The sequence below is a fragment of the Haliaeetus leucocephalus genome, unplaced genomic scaffold (genome assembly GCF_000737465.1).
Source record: "Haliaeetus leucocephalus isolate CR32 unplaced genomic scaffold, Haliaeetus_leucocephalus-4.0 Scaffold848, whole genome shotgun sequence".
In the NCBI taxonomy this organism is placed as follows: Eukaryota; Metazoa; Chordata; class Aves; order Accipitriformes; family Accipitridae; genus Haliaeetus; species Haliaeetus leucocephalus.
Window position 1 is genome coordinate 18,996,866 of NW_010973284.1, and position 20,674 is coordinate 19,017,539.

Below are 20,674 nucleotides of genomic sequence, written 5' to 3' on the forward strand. Positions count from 1 at the left end.
CATATTAAGGGTTCATTTCTGAGATCCCATTTCAAGAGTGTCCTTCCATATTTAGACAAATCATGAACCAAAAGTTAAACAATATAGTCTCTTTCCATTCCCTGTACCTAGTTCATATATTTAGATAAATCTTCTGACTAAAAAAAACACCCTCACATATTCTTATGAACAGTTCTATCTCCTAGATATGCCAGCTCAAAGGACCCTCACTTAATATTAAACAGAAGCTGCTTTTCCTGAAGTCAAATCAGCTCCTAATCTACAGTTCGTTCAATAGTGCAAATACAACTGCAACATTGAGCAAATATTTTCATTTCCATTTAAGCATTAAGTGGCATAAATCCATCTTATTCACACAGAAAAGTAATTCAGAAGCCACAAGCAACCAAAGACAGAAAAACACAGAAATCCACACACAGAGATAGCCAAAACTCAAACAGGAAGAACCTAAGTACAACTGGTTTTAATGCACTTACATTGCAAACGTTTTCTCTTAACGGTTTAGAAGCACTGAGGGGGATGGGACAGAACAGAATTTTAGGTGAGGCAAATGGTGGTTTTACTAAAGGAGTGAAGTTCCCAAACTCATATGCTTCTGTAAGTGTACTGCTCTTAGAGCATAGAGAATATTTTTTGCATTTAACTGCAAAGACAGACAACTGCATTTGGCTCATGCATCAACCTGCATTTGGAACAGTTTCTCACTCCTGGTTTTTTTAATGCACAAAACTGTCATGAGCAGGAAGTTGTCACATCACATGCCATTAGAACACAGTAAAGTGAACAGATATGATGGATTCCGGATCAATCTTTCCAGTTTTCCCAATAATATTCACAAAAGGTTTAGGGAACTGACTATCAAAACAGCATTTTCAGCACATCTTCTCAGTCTTCTTAACCTGTAAGCTTCAATCAAGTTAATTACTGCACTTAAAAAATAGAGACTTCATTCCTTATTCAGGCAAAGACTCTCATTAAAAGTCCCATCAGAAGGCAGCTTTTGCAGAACTGCAGCATCCTTCTATTGATTTGAATTCAAGTTCTCCCTAACACCAAGCATGATGCACATGTGCTATTACTCTTCAGTTACATCTTCAGGGAGGTGTTGACAGAAAAGTTGTAATAGAAAGCATTCCTTGCAGGTCTTTCAACTGCACAATATTTCATCACAAAGTTCTCAATGACTTATTTCATATGTGGTTGATTGCTGCCAGGAAGGCAATGAGGAATACTATATTTCCACAGACATAGATGGTTAACACAACCTGTTTGAACAGACGACCCTGGAAGAGAAAGGGAAGAAAAGCCATAGAAGTGTCAGTCTTTTTATTGGTTTGAACAAAGAATCATCCCATCTCACAGCAGTTATTTACAAAATTGTGACTTACCTCTGCTTCTGCAGATGTGAGTGACTGCAGTATCTGTACTCTGTCATCCTCTATCACTTCAACTGTTAGTGGGAAGGAAAAAAAAAGTTAAGTCTGCTCTTAAGAGGAAGGAGGTTTTTCATTTTTATACTACAGAAGTCTTGATCCTGTGACTAAGAAACTAAGTCTTACACAGCATCAAATTTGAAAAGCGCTTGGAAGTCTCATTTGACATTTCATGGCCTGTACCATCATGCTCACAACAGCACAAGTGAAAAAACTATTCTGGATCTGACCTACAAAAAGTAACTTCTGGACATTGAAGTGGGAAAACATTTTGTCTCTTTTGCTAGAGTGAATCATGAAAACACTGAGTTTTGAGCTGAACAAAATATTTGTCTGATCTAAAACCTTTTACTTTTCATTTTAAGATAAGTAGATTCCATTAAGAAGTATCTTCCGTTAGCCAACATGAAAACATTAATTGTTCAAATATTTCAGGTTCATTTCTCTACTTTGAGGAAGTAATTACTGCAAGTTAAATTTAAACTCACATCTTTTATAATCACTCCTTCATGTGCCACCTTAAACAGCCTTTTAACTAATCATGCTTCTTCAATCCTGCAGACATCTCGTCTCTGTCTTACATATAGCTTGTTCACATGTGCACAGTCATCTCCTCTCAGTGACACCAGCCAGTGAAAACTAAGAATTTCCAGTGAAGTTACTACCAGTCCCTTCTCTAGACATATTGGAGTCAGGATTTCACCTTCATTCCCCTGTTCAGTCAAAATTGCAAGCATTTGTGCTCAAGTTTCTGATCATTTTGCTCATGCAATAATAGCCATTCATATCAGCAATTTGTCACAATAACATGCAGACTAAATCTGCATGTCTTAACCTGGACTTTACCTACCTACGTAGGATCAAAATCATGACAAACAGTGATAGATACTTGGAAAATACGCATTTCAGTCTGCCCCTATGAACAGTCGTTTGAGAAATAAGAAGCTACTATTTAAAATGGAAAAAAACCAGTATTTCTAGAACACTTTGGTCTTGAAAGCTGGTTTACTCCCATATTAGTTTGTACAGAAGATATGACACTGTTAATCAAGAGTTATTCCCTTTCAGCTTCCAAGTTAGAGGCCAAAGAACACCTCCTGAAATTCAATCCACTCAGTTAACATTCTTTTTGCACAATCATCAGCAAGCAAGGTAACAATAGGAGTTTTCTTGGGTTTGTACCTTTACGTACGAGACAGTAGCTGTGTATTTCCAGAAGAATCTCAATACCGACATGCCAAGCTACAAAACCAATCATTGTATATGTGTCCCATGGGTCTGGCAGGTCAAGTGCTGGTAGATCCATTCCCAAGAACATAGTCACCACTAGTCAGTAAAAACAAGATAAAAAGACACTAAGAGTGCTGTGTCAGGGTGATTAAAAAATGCTCTCAACACCTTTGGTAATAGATTTCCCATGAACTGTCTACAACTGCTTGGGGAATGAGGTTAAACAAATCCATGCAGCTGAAAAGTTGGGGTGGTTTTTTTTGGCAGTGTGAGGGGGAAAGCAGGGACAAAAGGAGAAGGCCAAGATAGTTTTCATCCTGTTCAGTGCCCTATCACATCCCACTAGCATTTGTGACTCTGCCAACAAGACCACAGTCACCACAACATTTGTGCTTAAGCTAGCTGTGGAAACCTGTCACTATTAATAGAATTAAGCCCAGCTTCTGCTTCTGTGAGTGAGTTTTCCCTCTCCCTTTAAATAACATCGAACTATGTTACTCAAGAACACTATCCTCAAGTCTTCCAACACAAAAATAAATTACTCATGATAAGAACAGGTCCTCATTACACAAATCTTTCAGATTTGTCTGTAATCTCTGTGGTTTTACATTGTCACTTTTTGGCCCTAAAGCTGTACCTGATGGCCACTTAAAACTCACATAGAAGATGTCCAGCAAGAAAAAGAATCTTCAGATATGCCTGGACTGGATGTCCATAGATGTTTTAGATGAGCAATAGCCCAGACAATGAACAAAGTTCCTTTAAATCACTTAAAAGGGAGTTACAGCTATTACTCCTACTCACCGGCTAGTATTCTAGCTGTTGTACCAGTACTCCAGTGAAACCAGTTAAACAATTGCCTCCTACAAAAAAATGAAAAGCATTTTATTGATTACAGGGCAGGGTGCAGGAAATCAAAGAACATTGTTACCTACTTTAAAAGATATCTTCTCAATGTAAAAAGATTTTTTTTAAAGAAACAAGCATATTTAATTCCTGTGGCTGTAACTTAATGAGTTAGTTGCGAGTACCTTGGTGCATGACGAGATGGTCTGAAACCTGCCATAAGTGGTTGAAAGATTGTCAGAGCCATCATGGTACAGCCGAGATAGGGATGAAAACCTGCTTGCTAAACACAGGACATTTTTCTTTAATATCATATCTATATGAAGATATAGAAAAAATACCAAATTTGATAATTTTATTTATGTTTGTATTAGTAAGTTACAACGGTGGAGCAGCACTGTGTTTAGACTGGAGGGGCAACAGGACACAGTAAGCTGCCCTGCAGCTGGATGGAGATTGTCCTCCTTGGCCGCATGAGACACTGCTAAGTCTGCCCAGGGTTTGTCCCACCTTTTTGCTGTATTGAGAAATTCTACCAGCTGAGAGAGCAATATGACTGTAGAAGCTATGCTCCAAGCTCTTCATCCTCAATCCTTTGTCTTCAGGAGAGTCTTATGTTATAACTCCTCCCAGCACTTGTCTCCCCTCTCACCTTATCTGTTTTAATCTTAAGCCTAAAATATTCTATTCAATTTCCCTAGCTCCTAGTTCGTACCTGTGACCACATTCTCCCACCTTTAATTCAGATACTCTCTAGACTTTCCAATTTCTGATATTACCTTGTACCAAATATTATACAGGTGACAGCAACACATATACAACCTCTATCTACCTAATGTTCAAGACTAAGCTTAATCACTGCATACAGTTACTCAAGTCCAAGTTCATAACAACACTTATTCCCAGCAGGTTTACCACATTAAGTCAGCCATCCCATCCTCACTCACTTCTCAAATTCAAGTTCTCTAAGGAAATGGGAAGACGACAAATTAAGTACATAAAGAAACTGTGAGCAAGGACTTTATTTTGGAGGAAGAGGAAGGAAGGGAAGTACTGAATTTTTTCAGCTGTAGTTAAAGGAGGCAACATTGCTCTTCTGTGCTGCTAGGATTTGAAATCAGCCTACTTAAGGACAGCTTTCACAGCACTTTCCTTGACAATAATTGTAACATCTTAGTCATCACTAGACCTTCTCGTTGATTTGGTCCAACCTTTTATATTTGAGTTAAACAAAACAAAAGCACACACTTACTTGGCTCCAGCCTCCTCGGTATATAAAAGGCAACACAAAAGAAATGCTTGTAAGCATGACTGTGGTCAACATGAGCATACGATGCACCTAGAAAAGTTAATTGCTTTTAGAAACTCTACAGCTTTCTTAATACACCATTAAAATACATTCAACAGGTCTATAGTTAAAGATGTTCTTAGCTTCCTTTTAGACACTGCTTTTACTAGTAAAGAGGGTGAACTTCTGATTTGTAATTGTTCCATTTTATAAGATTAAAGAAAGATAAAAATCACACCACATTTAGTCTCCTATTTCTTGGATCTAGTAGGTTTATAATTCTGCTTACAACAAAGATAGAAAATACAGGTGGAGATATGGGGAGATTTTGCCCACCTGAAACCACATCTCCTTTCCAAACAGGAATGAATGAGACCAGACAGGTTTGAAGAATCGTGCAACAATAACACCAATACTAACTGTGGTAATCCAAGCAACAAACATTAGCGCTCCTGAAAATTGAAAAAAATACAAGGTAAACATGAGTAATTTAGCTGCATACGAATACAGCTTCAAAGACTGTGTAATAGTTTAGTTCGTACACATATGGTCAGAATTTACCAGTGGTAAGTTTTTAATCACCTGGTTAAGGATACAACTTTATAGCATTTATCTTGTTAAAGGGCAAAAACATGCATATAAGAGATAATCATACTGCGCCCAAACAGCATAACAGAGCACCTCTGGCTACTGCGTACTTCATATGCGCCAATACAGTCAGTACATACTGGTGAGAGATGCTGTTCTGTCACCAATTTAGATGTCAGAGAATGAAAGGTGACATTTCCTGCAATTTGTCTGACAAAGAATGAGTGATAGTTCTCTCACAGGCCTGCTTTAGTGTCCAGTACTGTACGAGAAAAAATTCTCATTAACTTCAATGGTTCTGGGCTGTCAGTTAAGGAGTTTCTCATTTCAAGTAGAATTAAACCAATAATGTAACTAGAACAAATTAAACCAGAGACAAAGAGGTAAACAGAAACAAGTCCCAGTTATAAATTTAAGAGAAAAAGGAAAATGCAGGTCCATTTTCCTGGGCAACAAGAATCTTATAATGTTGTTCTTGAAATGAAAAGTTATTAATAACTTTACTCTGTCTTCACAGTCTCAGATCTTGCTAGCCAACAGTATATATAACATGACTGCCAGAGAGACAAGAGGAAATACTTACTCTGCAATAATGAGGAAAACTTAATTCTCCAGTCTCAGCAAGTCTAGCACTGGAAGACAAAACTAGAAGTTGCAGCTTACCATGAGCCTTGATAAGTTGCGGGGACCTGGAACCTCCAATATCCTGAGGAAGGCCTGTGACGTTGTATATTCCATTGGTGATCAGAGGCTGATGACGATGTTTGTATATTAGTCCACCTAAGCAGTGACAAAGTGGTTTATTTATGGCTGATGAAAGCCACTGCACTTGTAAGTGTGCCCAATTCTTATTTATGAATGCAAGCCCTGTTGTGAGTACTGAGCATAATCATACAAACTAAATTTCTGACACACAATATGATAAGAACCTAAGATGTCATCTAAGCCGTCTCACATACTTAATGTACAAGAACCAGCTCGCCCCTCTACAGAAAATAGCTTTCTCCACTACATGCACAAGGCGTGAAGAATAATTCCCTTTGATACTAGTCTCCATTTTAAAAAGATGTGGCCAGCTCTCAAGAAGCTACTAGTTCCTAGCATCAAGTGGGCATACAACACACATATATGAGTAAGTTTACTGTAACTTCCAAAAGCAAGCCCATGATCCAGAGAGGCAGTAAAGATGACTGGACTAAGTCCTCAAACTTGGAAACTGTAGTTCAGATAGTAATTCTCGGCTAAGCCACGTCTTACATAAGATTTACTAACTCATTTAGAGCTGTTCAAAGAAAAGCAACCATATGTAAGTCAAGTTTACCTTCACTAGCTTCCCCATCTGCCAGAAAGATGTAGTAACTGGCATTCAGATTAAACCTCCCTTTGTAAGCAGGAAGACTAATACTCCTTCCGAAGGAACATTGAAGAATACCATCCACAAGCCTCCATGACACATCTTCAAGCACATTCTGTGAAACAGGAGACATTTAATACCCAGTCTTTTCAGACTGGCACAGTAATTGGCTTAAAAGTAACCCTGCAGAAGACAAGAGTGTCACTGGTGCACAAAGAATGAACAGCAGTGATTGGGGAAGAGGGATAAAAATCTCTTGCATACCAACTTAGAAGGCATGTCAGTAAGTCAACACAGCAACATAAGGGTTGGACCTATTACCACCAATTTTTCCAGCTCATAACAACAATCTTCCCCTCTCTTCCAACATTTAACCCAAGATATATTGATTGCGGCTGCAGCCCTAGCAAAGGGACAGAGTAATAATGGGCACAAAGTTCCTCAATACAATAAGCTCCCACCACGTGACTTAATTTTTAAAAGTAAGTTTAGACTCCCAAAGGTAACATTTACTAGGAAGTAAGAGCCCAATCAATCTCACCTCAAAGAATTATGTATCCACCTATGTATTTACAGCTGCTATGCAAAATAAAAGCACAAAGCAGCAGCATTCATTACTTCAAACCTACATTTGTGGAAGCGTCTTAGTTGTTTCCAAATGTACCTCTGAATCCAAAACAGGAGGACTTCGCCCCTTCAGATAGGCAGTGCTTACATGAACATGGTGGTCCTCCTTAACACACAGATACGCGTCATCACCACCCTGCAGAGTTTAAAAGAAAAAGGTATTTATAGCCCATTAAAAACGACTACTGGCAGTCACCAAAACCTCTTTGATTTAATATATGCAACAAGACACAAGACAGATTTCTCTAGATGTCAAGCTATTATTTCCCAGCTTTCAAACACTTCAGTATTACAGAGGAATCACATTAAGTCAAACAGATGACACACAGTAAGGCACATCATGAGTTACATTCCCTCCCCTCTCAGGGTAACAAGCCTATTATCAGAAGTTTCTTTAGTTACTTAGAATTTACTAAATTAATGAGACAAGACAGACACAGATGTTGATGTTATTTAAAAACCCTTTTTAGTTAAAAATTGGTTTTCCTCATAGCTGTAAAGACAAAGTATTGTTAAGAACCAAGTGTTCTTGTACTTGGGACATGAATATAAACAGCATCTCCTTTGTGCAACAGTTAGTTTATGGATTATGCAGTTGTCAACAGCATCGTCCCTTCACTTTAACACCAGTTAGAAAAAAGGAGCTCTAAACACTTTTTAAGATTAAACTGAGTCAATCCTGTACAACGACGAAATGCAAATGGTTTTCAGAAGGCATAGCAATTCAGCTTCTGACAGGTGAGGGTTTTTGGCTAGGTAACAAAGAAAGATTGATCTAACCAGGAATTTCAGTCAGCTGCTGTGCAATCAGGTCGGATTCTGCTAAGACTGATATCCACAGGCAAATTCTATTGCGAATAGTCAGTCCCAAGCTAAAACTGAACATCCATCTATAAAAGGCAACCTGTGCTTCAGCGCTATGGGAGAGAAGTTACTTTGTGCGACGTCTAGTAGCATTTCAGTTTTCCACATGCATGTTTTGCTAGAGTACCATTCAAAATTTCCTAAGATCACAAAAGCAACTAAAGAAGTAGAATAGGACACTCACCATCCACTGGTCATGGGACAATGCAAATGCTAAATAGCCTTCACTTGGACCACTCATTTCAATAAATACTGAACTCTTCTCTTCTTGGAAGGATAGAAAAAAACAGGAAGCATTTTCAGGATCACAGTTTGAAGGGTTCCTAATGCAGAACTTCATACTTCCACAACCTGATGCATTAAACTAGACAATTAAGCAAACAAATAAGTCATAAACAATAAGTTTCCCTTTTCTTTCTCTCTTTCTACCCCTTTCTAGAAGAAAGTATGCAAGGAACATCAAAGAAATGCTATCTATGTCTACACACTGATCTCTTAACCCATCCCTACAATTACCCCAGGATTAGTAGGTAAAATCATGGCAAGTTCCAAGCTGTACTTTTACTCAAGTTGAATTTTTCACTTTAAAAGACAGGATAATAGAATTACTTTGAAAAGAAAGTAAAAACTTTAGAGAAACTTCCCTTGGTTTAATTTTTAGAGAGGTAACATCAGCTGTGGAATGAGGGAGAAAAGAAGGGAAGACCAGCTTTTCATTTCCTTTTTAAAGTACAAACTCCACTGATACACAATGAGAAAATACATGGATTCCAGATCAAATCCAGATCAAATAGTGATGCTTGCTCAGTCCATTCAAGAATCAGTAATGGAAGTCAGTAACAGATGAACTCATTGAAGGAAGTTTCTGAGCCTGCAGTTACTAAATAGGAAGCTATTAGTCAAGAGCAGAGCAAGTCTTTTCCCATTTCTCTTCTCAGGTATGCATAATATTTTCTGACCATTAAGTTCTACATGTTCTATCAACCTTCTGACCTGTGTATGGTGTAACAACATTTAATCCAGACCAGTTCAGGCAACTCAACTAACACAAGAGGGTAGCTGTCTATGTTCTTAGTCTCTGATATTTAAGTTACTCATCCGTCATCTCTCCCTTTCTGTCAATAGGCTGTATCAATATGATTTCATTAAATTCCATCGATCACAAGCATTAAAGACAGCATTAGTTAGGTTTATAATTACTTACTGGCTTTGATAAGTAGGAAACCGAGTGTGAAGTTGATATAGCCTCTGATGTTGCATGCAAGGGTGTTGTTGGGGACAGTGCATTAGGCTGAGAAACAATGGGACCAGGAATCTTCACCCAGAAAGTCTTGTATTTCTTCACAACTGTGGCTCTTAAAAAATACAACATGCACACAGTCATTACTGTATACATCAAAAGCTGATTCTTACTTTAAAAAAAAGGAAAAAGGAAAAGCTTCTACAGTTTGTACAACTTATTTGTAAAACTCCCATCTTTATGCAGACCTCTACCATTTTAGGGATTAAAGTAGGAAAATATCTGAAATATCAGTGGAAAAATAATTTTAAAACATACTGCTGCATGCTCTACTGAATATAAGAAACACTCACGCCTGTGGCACAGATTACAACCTCAGAGAAGAGTTGCATAGCTTTTATCCATTAGTTTCCAAAAAGCTAGTAGTATAACAGGAGGGTATACATAACATTTTGTAAGGTACAAGCACAGAAAAAGATTCTTAACACTGCATATTACAGGTATGAGATGTGAGCAGTTAACTAGAAATACTAATGAAACCCATCTCTGAATACCCTTCTACTTTCTCTGCAAAAATCAAAATAATCATCTCCAAGCTTTCCCTAAAAAACAAGTGTCTGCATTAGCGTAGACTCTGCAGTGAGCAAGAGGTGTCAACTTTTCAGGCCATTAGTCCAAGGATACTTTCCAGTTGCTGGCCAATATTGGACACAGCCAATGACACAGGTTTACCTTATCTGCATTTTAATAAACTAGAACTAATATTAGATTTACTTACAGAAACTGTACACGTTTTGGTGCATCTCCAGGAGCAATCCAATAAACTTTTATGTATTTCTTTTTTGCTTTACTTGTGTGACTGACAGCTGAATTCTGAAAACACACATATATCAAGAGTTACACAGTGGATACACACTAAGGAGATTTCAGCTAACAGTCGTCACAGGCTGCAGCTAAATCCTAAACAGACACCAAACTGTTACACTGCACAGACCCAGCACAGCTGGCTCTTCCCCAGTCAGCCACGATCAACTCAGATGAAGTCTACCACTGAAACTCATACATACTAACAAACCTTAAGGCTAAAAGGAACAACCAGAGGTCTTTCAATCCAGAAGACTCCAGTGATGACACAGAGGTCCCTGAAGTGTTTATGCAGAAATGGTGTGATAACACTCCAGTTTTTTTGATAGTAAGGTAATGCTCCATTTTTTGATAGCAAGAGCATGAAGGGACAGGGCAAGACTGTATAGAGAGAGAACAGAACTAGTATTCCAGAGGACAAAAACCCCAAAAATAGTCTTGGGGTCAGACAGTTATTTGCACAAGGTAAACAGATTAGACACAGCACTGAACTAAGTCCTCTGAGCACAGAGGGCACAACCCAGACATCTCCATGACTTTACTGCACTGATGAATGCATTAATCAGATGCCACTGGGAGGCAGATGGTAGCAGAGGAGAGAAAAAAAAAAAAGATACATCTAGGCAGATCGAGAACTTTGCCCGCACCAGCTCAGATGATAATGTACATGATGTTCATGAAGTTCAGGTGGGTTGCTGAAATACTAGTCAGAGCTCACATCTCTTGCACATGAGGCAGAATCAACTTATCTAAAATGGATATTGAAGACTGATCTAACCTGTTACTAAGAAGGTTCCATTAACAGTAACTGACAGAGTAACACTAAAGATAATGGCCTATTCTAGTGCTTGTTTACCAAAATAACTGCCCTAAACGTTCCTTGCTGTAAGACATGTTCTCTGTCCTTAACAAGTATGGAAAATGATTGATAACTCCTCTTGAAAACAAATAGAGCATGCACTCCTCTTCTTAATATTAAGTACAATAACCAGGAATACACCACATTCCTTGTGCACAAGTAAAAATTACATTATGAATGCTGCATCTTCCTGCAGCAGTCTGACAGAGTTGCAGTGAGCCATGCCTCTATACTGCAAGTTGGACCAATTTCCTGGGAGACTTATTGAGCTCAAAGATTACATAGTTTAGCTCCATCCTGTTACAGACATAGTCTAGTACAAACACCTCAGTGCTTGATGTCCCATTTTAAGACACTAGACTATACCTTGATACGGCCACACGTCAGAAGCTGAGAAAGTTTCCGGTCAACTAACATGAAAGAACCAACTGCAGGGCTATCCAGGTGTTCTGCATCCCGGGCTTGTATGAAAAACCCTTCAAAATCTGGTCCAGACAGATGAACTGAAGCAAGAAGAAAAATAAAAGGATGTTGAAATATTCTCCAGAGGAAGAATGAAATATTTCAGCAATGACCACCAGAAGCTCATTTTACAAGTACTGAATGACTGCTAAATGGATCACCTGAACAAGATTCAGCTGCTTAGATAGATCTAGTATAGCTAACCCAGTAAAGACATGCTACAACACAAAGAAACAGTAAATTAAACTCTTCAGCTATAATTGACACAATACCTTCTATGTTGTCCCCTGGTTTAAATTCAGTCCCATTCACTGTAATGGTGTGCACAGGTGACAGTTGTGGAGAGCTACCATGACAGGGTATCATGCTAATGCAGGCTTCTCTTAATTTTCCACTTGGATAGCTATCCACAGATGCATAGAAGCAAATAAACATCCAAACAGCAAAAGCAAGGCCAGGCAGCTCCATCTATATAAAGGAAGAGTTACAGGCAGTTAAATACAATAAGCATTTACATCACAGGTCACCACTCATCTTTCGAAGAAGCAGCTGAATACTAAAATTTAAAAACATGTTTAAAACAAAAGCATGTATGAGAAGACACCATTCCCAACTGCAAAAGCTAAAAGTAATGTGTGCTTCTGATAACTGCCAGACTTTGCAAGAATGTTCACAGATATCATGTTCCAGGCCATCAAGAGTACAGACAGCAGTGGATGGATCTGGGTGGATTATTCCTCTCAGTGCATTTTGACATCACTTTTTAAATTTCTTTTGCTTACGCCTCTCCTGTTCCCTCTTTCCCTCTCTCTCCCCCCCCCCCCACCCCCCCCATCTCCAAGTCCCTTAAACATCTGCACAGGACAGATGGATCTTAAAACACATTTCATTGATGTATAAAGGTCACAGTACTGAGGAACTACACAGCTAGTATCAAGCCCACTCTTTTGTTAATCATAGCTCCAAACTGTGCATCATTACAGACTGCCTTTTCTTTCCACAACTCGTGTCTACTTCTTCATATATGACAAATAATACCCAGATAACAAATTCTTCTTTCTGCAAGAAACTAAAGTTGCCAAATGTCAAAAATAGATTTTATATATTCCCCAAAAGAGTGGGAATTTGGTATAAAGATTTAGACTAAGACGTATGCTTGTTGCAGACAAGCACAAGACTTTTCCTTTGAACTCTTCTTTATGGATACTGGATCTCCAGACAATTAGTCAAACAACATCATTGCTTGTCACACTCTCATTAAGGGAACACTGTGCATGAAAAACATGTGGGGTAGTAGGACCAAAGAGCCTAAAACAGTTGTATGAACCCCTAATCCCAGTATCCATCACATAATGTTTTGCTCTGCCACACTACTGTTTTCAAAAAAGCTGTGGTAACTGTTTTGTTACTCAGCAGCATGCAGGGTTTAGAGTTGTATTGTTGTTTACAGAATGCCTTAACCACCAAGAAAAAGCATTTGCATGTCTAAAAGGCTGGGAGAACAGAGATAAACTTCCTTTCAGTCTTTAGGCACAAGAAGTGGCTTATCAGGTCTAGTGGAACATGTACCAGGCAAGTAGGTCTGCCTTCTGGAAGAGCCATGCCCCTTTTTGCACCAAGTGATAAAAAGTATCAGGTTATAAAGTTCCCAGACAGTACACATGTATATGAAGATAAGAAAGGCACAGGGCCATTTCAGACTGAACTCTGATACCTAAAAAGCAGTCAAATGAAGACAAGGCATGTCATTAGTCTTACACACTCTTTAAGAGTCATCAATATTAACTCTTCCAAAGTTCTCATACATTCAATGCTAAAAATCCACAATATCCAGGGCATTGCTACATTTGTACTTCAACATAGGGGCTTCTTGGCAACTTTACACTAGTAAATAGAAGAAAATTAGCGGGGAGATGGGGTTGAACAGTTACATTTCAGGAACCAGGAAAAAAAAAAATCAACTAACACTCAACTCCTCCGAAATATTCAAGATAACATTATGATAATATCTTTAACTTCTAGATCAAGTAAGCCTTTCCTTCTAGTTCCAGGAATTCTCCAAACTGTCACAAATCTCCATCAAGATGATTTTATTCTTAAGTTAAGGAAGCCTACAGGAAGCTAAAAAACTAAGGTTCAGTACAATAGTGGCATTAAAGCAGCTTTTATACGTACCAGTGAAATCTTCAAAACAAGTTGCTGCCAGAAGAGATAAGGCTGCATACCACAGCGACAAGAAAAATAGTAGGTTAGTATTCTAGTTTAAGTAGCAGAGGATGTGTTAGGGATTTAAAATGAAACAAGAAACAGCCTTTGGCAGATTCAACTGACTCAAAAGCTGGCAGAGGAGAAAGAGGAAGAAGCAGAGATGAAAAGAATGAAAAAGGCCAAAATCTGAAAGAAGTACTGTACCAAAGAGCAATTTTTTTAAAACCTTATTTTTTTTAAACAGGATTGGCTGCAGAAAAGCAATCTCCCCTATGCACGTTCAACGATGAGGACTAGATCCTATAAAGAGCAGTAAGTTCCATATTAAAATTTAGCCTTCCTCAAACAACACTTACTCAGTTGCCTTGAGAAGTCCCTTTCCTCCTTTATCTGGAATTACATTATGGCACTCTACATTCTCCACTTCCACAGCAAAAGAGGCTGAAGGAAGATGGGAAGCACTGTTATAACACCAATCATTCTGTGGTTAAAGATTAATTTTGTATTTTTAGGAAAATGCCTCCTAAAGTGTTATTGTAGGCAAAACAGTACAATAGGTCAACATTTGTCTTGGTTTCAGCTGGGATAGAGTTGTCTTCCTAGTAGCTGGTACGGTGCTATGTTTTGAGTTTAGTATGAGAAGAATGTTGATAACACTGATGTTTTCAGTTGTTGCTAAGTAGTGTTTAGTCTAAAGTCAAGGATTTTTCAGCTTCTCATGCCTAGCCAGTGAGAAAGCTGGAGGGGCACAAGAAGTTGGCACAGGACACAGCCAGGGCACCTGACCCAAAGTGGCCAACGGTGTATTCCATACCATGGCATGTCCCATCTAGTATAGGAACTGGGAAGTGGGGGCAGGGAATCGCCTCTCAGGGGACTGGCTGGGTGTCGGTCGGCAGGTGGTGAGCAATTGCCCTGCACATCATTTGTACATTCCAATCCTTTTATTACTACTGTTGTCATTTTATTAGTGTTATCATTATCATTATTAGTTTCTTCTTTTCTGTTCTATTAAACCCTTCTCATCTCAACCCACGAGTTTTACTTCTTTTTCCTGATTTTCTCCCCCATCCCACTGGATGGCGGGGGGAGTGAGCGGCTGCGTGGTGCTTAGTTGCTGGCTGGGGTTAAACCACGACAATGTTCTAGAGAAGTCAAGCTTTAAGAAATTATTCCTAATCTTCAGATTAAAGAACTCTGGACTTTAACTCAAATACCACAGTAAACCCCTTTTTATAACACAGTAGAACTTCATATTTAAAACTGTAGTTTGGAATAGCCAAAAATAGAAGTTTACAATCACTCATCTGCTGTCCATAATTCAGCTAGGATCTCACTGCACCTTCCTATCCCCTTCTGCAACACACACACACCCCCTCGGCCTTCAGCCAAGACCTGTTCAAAACAACCCGCATACCAATCATAACAAGCAAGAAAGACAAGGACACAAAATCTGAATATACAGGAAGGAAGAGGGGAAATCCAAGAGACACCCAGAACTTCCTCATATAAGCAGGTTAAGATGTCTCCTTTAGCTCTAAAAAAAGTACCTGTTACAAGAACATGAAACAGTATGTCATGCCCTTGTGAATACGACAGTCTGGCCAAGAGAAGGAAAAAGTGAGTTAGTCTGGAAAGCTGAGCACCTATGATTGAGAGTTCAAAAATGAACAATATTAAAAAAACACCTAAGGAAGATACGTAGTTAAACTAATGAACCAGCAATAAGCAGTTCTGAGAAGGGACAAGAAAAAGTATGTTTGTACTAAGGCTGAAGATGGATAAGCAATTATATCCATCCTCAGATCCTCAGTCAAGTATTTGCACAAGAGATCATCTGCTTTGCTAAACAAACAAACAAACAAACCCCAGACAGCCATGGGCAAGAAAAGTCACTCCTATATAAAACTCACCTCTTCTTCTGTAAGATTACATGGTTTCCTCTTTTCTCTGATCAGAGTTCTAGAGCCACAATAGCATTATTTCCCTCCAAGTGATGTTGTCAGGAATGACTGCATTTTTAGACATTTAGCATGTCATATATACCATAGTGCAGAACAGTTACTTAGAATTAGAGGAGCAACTAGCTTTAAAATTTTAACTGATCAAACACAGAGGTAAAGGAATCCTGCTCTGTAATAACTGAACAAACAGTAAACTGTAGAATACGTGACTTTTTTCTGATATTCCCCTTTGCAGGAAAAACAGAGGAAGACAACTAAACCTCACAACTATATACAAGCCCCCAAAAAAGGCATTATGATTAATGGCATGGAAAGGATTTGTTACAGAGAGGTTAGGTTCAGGAACGCTGAAGTGTGATATGTGAATCGTGCTTAACCTCACCACAGAAGAATAAATGCTTTTTAAAGAATAAAGTAGAAATAAAAACAGTTCTCCATCTGTACCAAGAAGGACCTGAGAGACTGACCAAAGCTATCACATCCTACAGAACTGTTACTCTATCATTCTTCTCCCAGAAACATGGCTAAATTAAAGAAACACAGTTAATTTGCATTCTAATAAAGATTAATCAGGAGATCTCTGCCAGATCATCTTTTCTAAATAAGAATATAACAAACTGCATCAAAACCTTAAATCACCAAGTATTACCACTAAAGCTATATTCAAAATGAGAATGTATGTTAAGTTTTGAGGTAAGCTGTGGAATAGCCTGCTATTGCCTATAGCATTTGAAAATACTCTCAGTTTCTGCTATCACTTATTATAAACTGTAGATTTGTCCTTCTTGATATATTTTGCTTGCAAGTTGTATTAAGAAGCTTTGGCCATAGTGGCTTATTTATAACCCTTTGAAATACAACCCATTGGTGACAGCCTACGAACTAGCAGACAGTCAAGTTCCCTGTACTAAAGAACAGGAATAATTGACTTCAGGACTGAAGCATAATGATATTAAAAAACATAAAAGCTAATTCCTGCAGCGTTTTTCTACTGGCAATTCTTCAGTATTTTTGTTAACTTACTATTGTTTGAAAGGCCTGGAAAAACAACAGGGAGTTTAAGCGTTTCTGCACTATCCAGTGATTTGTTTTCCAGGATAAATGCATTACACTGAAACGCCTGTGTTAACCAAGGGCCTGAGAGTACCTATAATCTCCTTCCTCTATCCTGCCTGTATGCCAGCTGCACACCATGTGGTAGCATGCATAAGTAAATGCCCCGGTCAAAGTTACAAGGATGTGCTACAGAGCATATTAGCTCCATAGTTAGAACACAATCACGTAGTATTGATTGTTGATTTTACTTAGTCTTGTACTATACACAGACTTTTCAATATGTTATATACAACCAAAGATAGCATAAGATCAGGAATCCTTTCTCTACAGATATAGATACCAGTGCATACCACACCATTACAGCATAGACAGTTATTCAAACCACTACATTTCATACCTTTACTTAGAATGGAAAAAACGTTTCAATACTCATTAGTTTGGAGCATGACTGTAAATTTGTTCTTCCCTCCCTACTTAAATCTTCACTATAATACATAACTCACACCCCCTGGCAGAAAAGAAAGCTTCAGAACAAGTTTGTTCAAAGAAACGTCATCATCACCTGAAATTCTAACAGTGTTTCAAATATCATGGCACTCTTATGGCGGAGGGAGAGAGGGAGAGAATTGTGTACTTGAAGCCATTTATAATACAGCCTTCCAATTAACTGAAAGCCAAAAAATACAGAGTGACAGTCATCACCCTTGCCTAATCTGGGCAAAATCCCTTAGAAGGAAGTTAAGCTTTTCCAAGGAAGCTGAGTAATCAGAACATCCATTAATATTTATTTCATATAGAACTTGATTATAACGGTAAAATTCTATTTCATCCAGAGATTACTCAATACTAACAGCTGACTTTTAATGTAATCTGAAATTTCAGTCAAGCATTTCTTGAGCCACACTACCAATTTATTTTATATGTTTGCTAGGCAGGTCAGAACTCAAGACAGAAATAGAGCTTTTTGTTAGAGCACCCTTTTTTAGGACTTATTACATACAACCCACCAGAAGTTTGGAGGAAAGTTATGTAGAAAAATAAGAACAGGGGTCCCAAAGGTACTCCATATATGTGGCCAGTTATTCTAACAGTAGTGGGATGCAGAACAGTTATTTTAAATAAGAGGCAGCCAAAACCAGCTCACTGAGAGCCTACAACAGATATTTCTGAACAAGTGAACTACAGACAAGCATTTCAGTTAGTATGAATGGAGACAAAGCAGCTAGCATTCTTCATACTTATGATGGACCATGACAAAACAAGAACGCCTTTGTGATAATTCAAACATTAATGATTAAAGGCCAAAGTGATGATCTATGGCGTGGCTTAACATGGCAAGGCAGACTGCAAAGAGAAATATGGGTTTGCTTATAGTAATAGCTACCACGTTTTGTAAAGTTTCAATGCAATACAACTGCATTTGTCTGAACATTTAGACTTTATCATCCCATTCATTCAGGAGTGATCTCCTTCTCATCCTAAGGGTGGAGAAGAAAAGAAGAATAAGAAATGGTTGGGGGGAAAAAAAAAAAGTGTGTTACAATTTGGGAATGTAACAATTTTAGGAATAGAATTTTTAAAAGCCTGAACCAACCATACCAAAATTTAGTGGGAATCTTTTTGCGATTTCTAGTATACATGGGAATCTATTCTCCTGATTGCATCTCATGATTTTACAGTAACTGGATTTGGATAAATGGAGAGAAGTTACTCCCTCCTGTGTTGAAAAAACTCCTACAGTCCCAGCAGGCGTCAACAGCTACAAAAGCCCTAGTAGACTAATTCCTTGAGGACACAATGTTCACACACAAACTCAGGATGTCTTCACAGAGGTTATCTTCTTTCAGCTGTTTCACAGAACTTTGTTAGCTGCAGAGTACAAAATCTAAAACTAGTTTCAGAGAGGAAGAGGAGATGAGAGGAGGGGCAAGGCAAACATACTGCCAATTCAAAGGTACAAAAACTATCATAGCCAGAACTTTTCTCCTGAGCACCATCAGATAAGGCAGCAAGCAGAAAAGGAAAAAGCCATCTAAAGGTGAATAAGATGTATTAACAAAAGGTGTTTCTGCCTTGTCTCTTTAGAAATATACTCTTACAAAGCAGAAGCAGACAGCCTTACTGTCCAGGAGTCACCTTCCCTCTGAGTTTAATAAAAGAGCTTGAGTTATAACTTCTCCTGCTCATTTAAATGTGGTCATATCACAATAGCTGGATTGACCAAGGGCAGAAAACAAGCAGTGTTCACATTCAGAACAACTCATTACTTTTAAAATACAAACACACCCGCCCGCATGCCCCCCCCCCCCCCCCCCCCCCAAGATGACAAAACATACACACCTCAACCTCTTGGTTTTTCTACTCAGGAAACATTCAAAGAGAACTTCAAGCCTAGTGTGTTTCAAAAAGAATTTTTATAATATTTTAAGTGTAGATACTTACCTTACAGCCAGGCCTTCTGTTACAGCGACCAAGTCTGAGTAAGATTGCCATTGGCTTTCTACTTATAGTAAGACAACTTATATTACTTGTAACCTCTCCTATTTGACTTGCATCTAACTGTATTAACCTTTATCATATCCAGGATCAGAGGAAGTTTGTCTGAAAGAAGAAACAGTACACACATAAAAAAGGAAACATTTGTAAGAGCGTTCTTTACTTCAGGCACATATTTTATACTGCTTCCCAAGCTAAGGCCCTAAGACTCCTACACTTCAGCTGAAATGCATTAAGTTGTAATGAAGCACTGACCCTGCAGCTTCCTTTGCTTTGTCAGACATGTACTCCACAGACCTCAGAGAGTTTTGTATTAAGTAATTATTTTAGTTATCTTCTGGTGCAGTTAAAGAAAAAAAAAAAACAAACCCAACAACAACAAACCAACCCCAACTTTTAACACCTTCTCCTCAAAGGGCAGGTTAGGACAAATTTGCAGCATGATTTTAAAGTTTGTTATGCATTTACTCCCTATCGAAGAGACACTTTCTTTTAGAAGAGGGATAAGCACTCTTACAATGGAATAAGCTAAGTTTGTCTTTTTTTTCCATATATCCCACCAAGAGTGAACAAGAGCCAAGGATTTTGCCCCTTTCAATTGTTTATTTTGATTATTTAACTTTCTGTTGGGCAAGCTGCTCTGCATATTATCTTTAAGGCGCCAACCTTGCCAACTCTTATCTATATGAAGAATCCAAAGTTGCAGGCTGACCTAAAACCGATATAGTTTGTTACCCAACAAGCAAATTCAAGCACAGGATCAGCACGTTTACTATAACAGTTACCATACAACCATCTCCTATGCACATTAATGAAGAAACAAAAGAAGAAAGTAATATTCATGTAACATTAAGAAGCAAAGATGCAAGAGGAACACGGTTGGTGTGGCTTCCAGATAAAATAAGCCATAGCTTACCTTTACTCATTAAGGCAAGCAGGCTTAAGAGTTTTCTCTAAAGCAATTCAGAAGTGCTTGCATGAAAGGCAGCAGCTACGAGGTGCTTTAAAACCTTCACCAGGTTTTAATTTGCTTCATAGCTGCTGCAGATTTTCTATGAAGCATATATAGTTTTCAAAAAGCTTGCAGTATCTGCACTGTGAGCACTCACTGGCGTCAGCTTAACCAAAGCGCCCTGGAGCTACAACAGCGTCTCAGCGAAGACGGGCCCCTCGCTCCTGGCAGCCCCACGCTCTTCTCAACTCCCCAGCACCGCTCCCGCAGAAAAGGGCAGCGGGAAAGCAGCAGGCGAGCCAGCCAGCCCACCCCCTCCCCTTCCTCTGCTCGGGCCGCTCTC

General features: G+C 38.6%; 1 protein-coding gene and 1 long non-coding RNA gene across 9 annotated transcripts; one reads left to right on the forward strand and one right to left on the reverse strand.

Annotated features, from left to right (window-relative positions):
* Window positions 1-718: 718 nt before the first annotated feature.
* Window positions 719-20,668, reverse strand: FRRS1 (ferric-chelate reductase 1). Of its 8 annotated transcripts, none has more exons than XM_010582682.1 (18): window positions 20,476-20,668; window positions 20,046-20,091; window positions 19,326-19,484; window positions 11,928-12,123; window positions 11,560-11,696; window positions 10,249-10,343; window positions 9,435-9,585; window positions 8,415-8,594; window positions 7,404-7,502; window positions 6,707-6,854; window positions 6,049-6,165; window positions 5,134-5,249; window positions 4,762-4,848; window positions 3,695-3,792; window positions 3,468-3,526; window positions 2,616-2,759; window positions 1,389-1,450; window positions 719-1,283 (listed from the first exon to the last, which is right to left on the reverse strand). In XM_010582682.1, the coding sequence occupies exons 3-18, from the start codon at window positions 19,374-19,376 to the stop codon at window positions 1,191-1,193; spliced, it is 1,833 nt and encodes a 610-aa protein (XP_010580984.1). In that variant the 5' UTR covers window positions 19,377-19,484; window positions 20,046-20,091; window positions 20,476-20,668; the 3' UTR covers window positions 719-1,190. The 8 variants fall into 8 exon arrangements, with proteins under 8 accessions (XP_010580984.1, XP_010580982.1, XP_010580980.1 ...); XM_010582680.1 differs by having other exon boundaries at window positions 20,302-20,668; XM_010582678.1 differs by having other exon boundaries at window positions 20,296-20,668.
* Window positions 13,633-16,108, forward strand: LOC104841171. Its single transcript, XR_775333.1, has 3 exons — window positions 13,633-13,903; window positions 14,108-14,175; window positions 16,063-16,108. It is a non-coding gene; the product is annotated as an uncharacterized LOC104841171 (long non-coding RNA).
* Window positions 20,669-20,674: the final 6 nt, after the last annotated feature.